Source organism: Musca autumnalis, unplaced genomic scaffold (assembly GCF_047663935.1).
Source record: "Musca autumnalis isolate F117 unplaced genomic scaffold, ASM4766393v1 scaffold_3, whole genome shotgun sequence".
Taxonomy (NCBI): Eukaryota; Metazoa; Arthropoda; class Insecta; order Diptera; family Muscidae; genus Musca; species Musca autumnalis.
Genome location: NW_027411866.1, coordinates 128,823,716 through 128,832,569, shown reverse-complemented (window position 1 = coordinate 128,832,569; position 8,854 = coordinate 128,823,716). Strand labels below are relative to the sequence as shown.

At 34.8% G+C, this 8,854-nt stretch overlaps 1 protein-coding gene across 1 annotated transcript; it reads left to right on the top strand.

Moving 5' to 3' along the window:
* The first annotated feature begins 1,462 nt into the window (after positions 1-1,462).
* On the top strand, positions 1,463-8,441 carry Rbm13 (RNA-binding motif protein 13). Its single transcript, XM_073974363.1, has 4 exons — positions 1,463-1,636; positions 1,699-1,745; positions 1,818-2,610; positions 8,054-8,441. The coding sequence occupies exons 1-4, from the start codon at positions 1,622-1,624 to the stop codon at positions 8,240-8,242; spliced, it is 1,044 nt and encodes a 347-aa protein (XP_073830464.1). The 5' UTR covers positions 1,463-1,621; the 3' UTR covers positions 8,243-8,441.
* Positions 8,442-8,854: the final 413 nt, after the last annotated feature.

Genomic DNA, 8,854 nt, shown 5'->3' with positions numbered 1-8,854 from the left:
CATTCGGCGTCGTTTCGTGATTTCGAAGGCGTTTCGTAATTTCGCGCGGAATCAAGCTAAATTTATCATGATTTCGCATACAAAAATGAAATCATCTCATTTCGTGATTTCAGCGAAATCAACATCGAAATCACAGTACACATGATATACAACCCTGGTTTTGCCTAAAAAAGTACCAAAAGTTGCAACACTTTTCACGTATCATAATAAATAAGGTAGATGGTCAATTGCTGCAACAAAAAATGTTACTATAAAAATTTGTAAACAATGTGACAAAATTATTAAATTACTTTGTTATAATCATGGCAGAACTACCAGGTAGTGGTATCACACCAGCTGATCGAATATGAAAAGTCAAATCACTTTATAAAAAAATTATTTTTGTTGTAATTTTCCCAACAACATAAAGAAAGTTTCATGGTACAAATACACAGGTAGCCGCATCGTCAACTGTTGGTAACATAAGATGTCAAAATTTCACATCAATTCAATGCAATTGACACATTATGTTACCATCAGCTGGCTTGATAATGCTACCTGTATTATTGTACCATGGAAAGTTTTGACATAAGTCCCAATTTACATTAGGCGAGTTTACTTGCGGCAATTGTCAGTTTGTAGGTGAGAGAGGGGGCTGAGAGGCAAAGGGTTACCATATGCCTCACCTCTCTCTCCATCAAACTGACAATTGCCGCAAGTAAACTCGCCTAATGTACCATTTTCTGCCACTGTTACCATTTTTAAAAGTAAAGGAATAGCACGGTTACACTACAGCTTTTTGCCGGGTTAACCCACTTCATGAGGATTTATTGCTTAATCTGGTCAAATCTGACCAGATTTGCCATACAAAAATTAAATCCACTCACGACTGGGTTTATTTTAAATCCGGCACAAATCCACCAAAAATACAGTGTTGTATTCGGTATTTGTGCAAAAAAATCCAACTCTACTCAAAAAGTACCAAAAGTTGCAACTGTTTTTGCAACAGAGTTAGTCGTGTTTTACACGTTTACGATTGGTCGCATGAGATTTTATGGAGTTAATAAATCTAAAAATATTTGAAAATCATAAAATTATTTATTTTTTTAATTTAGACACTTTTTTAAACAAAAAGTACGCTTGATACCATGATACAAAAATGTATCCCTGCGTGTAAAATATACCAATATGAGAAATTGTCATACGAGAAATTGTAAAAGTGTAAAACACGACTTTATTAGTTATTTTGTATGTATACGTAAACAAACATCAGCTGACAGTTTATATCCTCGAAAAGCTAAGTGTAACCAGCAAAGATTAACCCACTGGATCTATTAAACCCAGTGGGTTAACCTTCAATAGTGTAACCGGGGTAGAACAGACCATTCATTAATCATTTCATACTGTCGATTATTCGGCAACTAGTGTGGTACATTTTATCGTTATCGATGTTATCATTTGGTACTAAAAAATACAACCATTCAATTACAGTGAGCTCTCTCCCCCATTGTGAACTGTCAAATTGAACGGAGAAACACAACAATTCTAAATTGTTGAGAGTTGCACGTGTTTTTGTGTTTTGCCGATTTATTTTGTTTTCTTTCAATTTATTACAAGAAATATTCAATTAAAATAAATCAAAATGCAGCACGATGATGTAAGTACCACTTGCCAATAACATTGAAATAATATTCAATTAATAACTGGACATAATTACAGGTTGTTTGGAGCATCATCAATAAATCTTTCTGTTCACACAAAGTCAAGTAAGTTGTCGTGTTGTTGTTGTTCTGAATTTAAAAACTCCATAACTAATTCTCGACATTTCTTCATTTCAGAACTGATACACGTACCTTCTGTCGTCATGAATATAACTTAACAGGTTTATGCACACGTAGAACATGTCCTTTGGCCAATTCCCAATATGCCACAGTACGCGAAGAGAAAGGTGTAATTTATCTCTATATGAAAACAGCTGAAAGAGCCCACATGCCCAGCAAGCTATGGGAACGTGTTAAGCTATCACGAAACTTTGAAAAGGCCATACAACAAATTAATGAAAATTTAGTATTTTGGCCAAAATATATGATAGCAAAAAATAAGCAAAGATTTTTGAAAATCACACAATATTTGATACGTATGCGTAAATTGAAATTGAGGAGACAGAAATTGATTGTGCCGCTATCACGTAAGATTGAACGTCGTGAAAGTAGACGTGAACAAAAGGCTTTGATTGCTGCCAAGATCGAAAATCACATTGAAAAGGAATTGATGGAACGTTTAAAACGTGGCACCTATAAGGATATCTATAATTTCTCACAGGCTGCCTTTAATAAGGCCTTGGCTGCAGAAGAAGTTGAAGACGATGAGGAAGAGGATATGGAGGAAGATCTAGAACAGGAACAAGAATTGGAACATGAAATGGATGAAGAATCAAGAGAGTTGCGAAAAGACTTACTCGATGAAGAATTTGTTGAAGCTGATTCCGAAGAAGAAGTGGATGATAGTGACGATGATGATGAAGAATATAGTGATGATGAAGATGCCCTTAGTGATTCCGGTGAAAAAGAAGAAGTTGAAGTTGATAGTGATTTTGAAGCTTCAGACGATGAGGAAGGTTCTGATATTGAGGTAAGTGTAAATGTTTGGTATTTTAGCATTTTTAAAACACAGATGCAAAACAATTGTTTGAGTACTTTAAAACATTTTAAAAATTACTCCAACTTTGTAATTTAAGAAATATTTGTAAAGCTTTGAAAATTTCCATCCGTTAGAAATGATAATCTCATTTATATTTATTGTCTGTTTTGTTTTCGTTTTTAATGCTTCATTGGAAGGTCAAATTATGGCTTATAATGAATATTTATTTTAATGACCCACATTCTGTAGTTTTATGCTTCATTCAAGCGTGAAAACAATGTTTTTTGCTGATGATATTTTATTTTAAAATACATATATGTACATATCTGTGGAAAGTTTTATTTTATTATGAAAGAGGAGTTTGAATTTTTGGTATAATTTAATAAGAGATGTTACCAAATACCATTTTGAGCGAGTGCAGAAAAAAATGTGGAACTCCTTTCCTTTACCGACCCACCGCAGAAAATTATGAAAAATTACCACAGATAGTGCTTATTATCCCGATTCCAACCATGTATTGCTTTTGTTGCGGAAATGTATACTTCCCGAGATATGGGCCTCCAAAGATCCACAAAGGCCCTAACCTATAACTTTGGCAAAACATCGCAGAAAATTATGAAAACAATTACCACAGATAGTGCTTTTTATCCCGATTCCAACGAAGTATTGCTTTTGTTGCGGAAATGTATACTTCCCGAGATATGGGCCTTCAAAGTTCCACAATGGCCCTAGTCTAAAATTTTTGCAAACCACCGCAGAAAATTTTTAATTTTTTCATAATTTTCTGAGGTGGGTCGGTAAAGGAAAGATAAGCCAAAAATGTTATCCTAATTTGACGACTAAGTTTTATAGTCTTGTTTTATATTCTTTAATCATGTGCATTAAGGTTTACTATAATTTCATAAAATGAAAATTTTTAGCTATTAAGTTCATAAGCCCATTCGATAGTCCATCCCTTTAGATGTGAAATTTTGATTCACTTCAATTTTAAATACCAGAAGATGTATAGCTTGGAACATGGATTTTTGTTCATTGTGTGTCTTTTGGGGAGTAACTCCAAACTTGGGAAGCATTTTCATTCAGACCTGATCGCCTTAGTTGATTCTCCACTTTCTCTTGTAGAGTTAAACTTCTCTCTCAAGTTCATGGAAATTATTCTTAACTTAATTTTAACTCTCACGAAAACGCTCAGCAATCTTCATATTCTCATGTTATGGGAATGCTGCTTTTTGCAGTTCTTATAGTTTCAACATCACCAACTGGTCAGGTGGGTAGTTTGCTGATCTGATTAAGCCTTTGATGCATATGTGTGGAATGAGTATGTAGTGATATTACTGCATCACTAGGTTTATGGATGCACAGTCGTCTATAAATATAGTGAATCCTTCACACGGATACCTTTGGTCCATTGTGTTCATCCTGGATAGATTTTAAAATGGTGATGACGAGAATATTTCATGGTTATTGCTTGTTGAATTGAAGATGATGAAGAGAAGGCGTTTCTGGAATATTTTTTTGCTGTCTGATCGTTGATTTTCACTCTGACATTTGTGTTACTGCTTTCCGAGTGAGTGAAAGTGGCGAGCATTCGAGTCACATTCAAGGATTACTAAGCCTATACTCCGCAGCTCGTCCAATAACTCCTGCGTGACCTTGTCTGGTGGGTCGGGGTCCTCGTACCTCATATACAGTCAGGGACAAAAGTTTACATACACCCCCTAAATCCCGGGTATTAGGGTTAGTAGTGATTTTTATGAAATTCCAAGTATGCAGTTTTATTTCGTCTCACAAATAAACAATATTTAATAGAACAAAAGTATATTCCATAATACAAATAACGGTACATTTTACAAAAACCTAAAAATGATGGGGACAAAAGTTTACATACACCCCCCAAGGAAATATGCGTATTGCCGTGCAATTTATGGAATTAACAGCAAAATTTATACATTTTATTGTTTTGGCGAATGCCTCTGGGTGTTTGAGATATATTTTAGAGAAAAGAAAATAATTTTTGGGGGTCAAATGCCGTTATTTAAGGTCAAACTTCTTGTATAGCTTGTTAAAGGCAACGCTTGCTTAATTATTTGCGTTTGTAGGTAATGCACTTTAAAAAAACCACAAAATTAGTGTCAGATTACAAAGTTTGAGACCCTAGAAAGCGTTGGAGTTGTTCTTGTGCAAAATATTACATCTTGGACGTCGATAAATGCCCGCTTTTCATCAGATTTCTCAGGAAGTTAATAAATTCCGCGGAATTCTTGGTGCAAGTTACATATAGAAGGCCTTGAATTGCCTTCTTTGTCTGATACAATCCTCTGGCATCAATTAACTCAGAAATGTACAATTATACGAAACTTTTCGCCCCTATAGTGACGGTAATGATCATAATACGAAAACGACGTTGTTCACAGTACAAATTTCATGCTTTTTTGGTAGTGCTTACATTTTGATGCTTTGGAAGCTTCGGGAACAGGTTTGTAACAGAATATTTCACATTTCTGATTCAATTGATGCCAGAGGATTGTATCAGACCATATTACAAGGCAATTCAAGGCCTTCTATATGTAATTTGCACCAAGAATTCCGCGGAATCTATTAACTTCCTGAAAAATCTGATGAAAAGCGGGCATATCGAAGTCCAAGAAGCAATATTTTGCACAAGAACAACTCCAAAGCTTTCTAGGGTCTCAAAATTTGTAATCGGACACTAATTTTGTGGTTTTTTTAAAGTGCATTACCTACAAACGCAAATAATTAAGCAAGCGTTGCCTTTAACAAGCTATACAAGAAGTTTGACCTTAAATAACGGCATTTGACCCCCAAAAATTATTTTCTTTTCTCTAAAATATATCTCAAACACCCAGAGGCATTCGCCAAAACAATAAAATGTATAAATTTTGCTGTTAATTCCATAAATTGCACGGCAATACGCATATTTCCTTGGGGTGTATGTAAACTTTTGTCCCCATCATTTTTAGGTTTTTGTAAAATTTACCGTTATTTGTATTATGGAATATACTTTTGTTCTATTAAATATTGTTTATTAGTGAGACGAAATAAAACTGCATACTTGGAATTTCATAAAAATCACTACTAACCCTAATACCCGAGATTTAGGGGGTGTATGTAAACTTTTGTCCCTGACTGTATGTATATCGAAGGCAATGTAAAAGGCCTGTTACGTACTCCTTCAATTGGTATTGTTTGCGTTAGAATGTAATCAACACTCTGCTGAGAGTCAATATTGATTCAATATTTAACGCCCTACATCTTGCTTATGTGCTAGCACACAGACGTGCTCAGCCCTGTTTTAATGCATACATATTTGTGAACGATCAAAACGATTGTTTGAGCAAAACAAAGATTATCATTGGTAGTCTTTGGCGAATGTTGATTTTTGCATATTCGATTATGCTAACGTAATTTGTTTACTCTGTGAAATGATTGATTTGTTTATGAAATGATTTTATGTATACACTACCTTGTTACGGTGATTCAAAGCAGGCCTCTGGCTCATCCTGAAAAGAGAGAAAAAGGGGACAGGAAAGTGATATAAGAATAGCATAGCAGGGCCGCAGATCTATGGAAGAAAAGGACGAGACCGATGAAATCTCATGAGCTCCAAACAGATTGTGTATTTTGTTTGTCAGCCTACGACACCGACAGAAGGTGTTCAATTGTTTCAATCTCTTCTGCATCTTCACAAAGCCTGCCATACTCAATGCTGTTGTCCTATCACTTGCTTGTCATAGATATTATGCCTCAATGACCAGAGATGATCCCTACAGCAATTCTGATTATTATATATAATTGTTCCAAAAACATTCCAGAAAGGATAAGGGAGACTTCTCTCATATCACTGAGTGCACCCCGTTTCAAATTATCTCAATTATATGGGACCTACTTTTTATCGCCGAGTCCGAACGGCGTTCTTAAGAAACCACTTGTAGAGAAGTTTTACATGGCCGAGGAATCGAACCCACGACCTTCAGCGTACAAGGTGGGTGTGCATACCATTGCACCACGGTGCCACCCAATTCTGATCACTGATTTCCGAAATAAGAGAAGAGACCATGTTCTACGTCCAGCCAGATATTATTTACGTCACTAGCAACATAGATCTGTGCCAAGTTAGTCCTTTATATGTGATCCTTCTTTTGAACGTTGTGAATATCACAACGCTGTGAGGGGAAACTGTCGCGAGGGAAGGAATGGTTTCACTATTGACAGTTTCTGGACGAGTTGTTCCAGATCGACAATTTGACAGGTAGGCGTTGGTCTATTCTAATTTCCTCGTACAAGGCTACTTCCAGCTCTCTAAAAAAGAATTTCTTTCCAATTTTTTTTATCAGATCTACATTGTAATATTCATTGTTTGTTCCCCTAGTCCAAACAGAAACTAACTAAATATTGAGGGAGGGTAGTTTTACTTGTGTGAAAAAACACAAAACTTTTATCTAGCCATATCAGTAGTAACCAGAGACGAACGAATACCGATTGAATTGAGTTTTGTATGCAAGTTGTTTCTGGCTGTTGGCAGTGTTCCTCTTCTGCTGCTGATGCCGCTACATACAGATTGTCATGCTTGTTGTTTCGCAGAACGCTTCTACTTTTATATCTCTCCTCTGACAACAATAACAATGGCATTGCTCTTAACTGACGCTGGCCGCTACTACTTTTGGTATTGTTAACAACAATCTGTTGTTGTTTTTTGTTTTGGTTTTTCAAATTTATTTATTTTTACTTTTTTGTTGTTGTGTGCACGGATGAGACCTGCAAAGAATTTCATTCAGCAGCAATTTAACAGTATGCCTGGCGCGTTTGATCTGCGTATAAAGCGAAGTTGTTGTCGTCGTCTTCATATTACGTTATTTTTTAAAAATGAAATAAAGTTTTCCGAGATTCTTTCTAAAAAAGCCGGTGCGGTGCGTAATAATAGTGTGCGTGGTTTGTGGTGTGGGATTTACGGATTTAGAACATATTTATAGAAATTGAATATAGCATTTGACAAAAAATTCTTCGCTTGGAATAAAAACGAAATCAGAAAATATTAACTAAACCCTACCCTTAATATAAATTGGCAGATAAAAATAATACAAATTCACAAATCTGTTAATGAGATAAAGAAAATCCGGTTTAATTAAAGATAACAAGTATAAGAATATCGAGAGTGCGATACTCGTCTACTACATTGTGTTTATTCCCAAAAAAAGCAAAACGGCAAAAACGTGTTAGTTGTGATTCACTTATCGCAATGAATGTCATGGTCAATCAGTATTGTGTTCCCCTTTTTCAGCTGGTTTGAAGTTCAAACAGTATATAAACATAAGTTAATTGTTTTGCATTGAGTGTTTTATAATTAACCATTACAAAATATAAAGAACTTCTTAACAACAAATAAACTTTATAAAAAAACATCATTCCATCACAGGATACACCAGCCGGCGCTTTTGTTCGTGCCCCCGCCAAATCACCTAAAAAATCCGCCGCCGACAAGGCTAGTAAAAGCACCAATGGTACATCTGCCTCAACTAAAACGAAAAGACGTCTTAAAAAGCCTAAAGTTGAAATTGAATATGAAATGGAAACTGAAACAAACCGGCAAAGGATACATAACTGAGGTAGTAGTTAATCAATTGTTATTGTGGCATAATATTAAACTGTGTTACAATTGCAATTTTAATTTTGTATTTAGTCGTCTCCTCTATTAAAATTTATAATAAATTTATTTTTAAATAAGAAAAAAAATGTAAAGTAAAAAACCACATGTTGTGAGTTGTATAAAAAATACAACCTAAATAAAAATACATAAACAAAAACTCTGTATAATTATTCATTAACCTGTCTTAATATTGTCCACCGCAATAATTCGGTTTTTGTTATTCACCTTGTTGTGACAACAAAAACAATTACTTTATAAATAATTAAATTTGTTGGGGTTAAAAACATCGGAGATGACTGTATTTATATTACTCATTAAGAGATTTCAACTAAAGCCAAATAAAACTGTTTTTTTTTAGTTTTTGTTTTTGAACTGTTAACTAAATGTTAGCACCACAATAGTATGACCTACATTGCAGCCTTAAGTAGGTTCCAGTTTGTTTTACATCTCCCATGTGCATGAAATACATACAGTCAAACCTTGATTATCCGGTGATTGATTAAACGTAGACATCAGATGTTTGCATGTTTTTTTTATTTCTTATCCGATTGGACTCACATTTTTGGATCT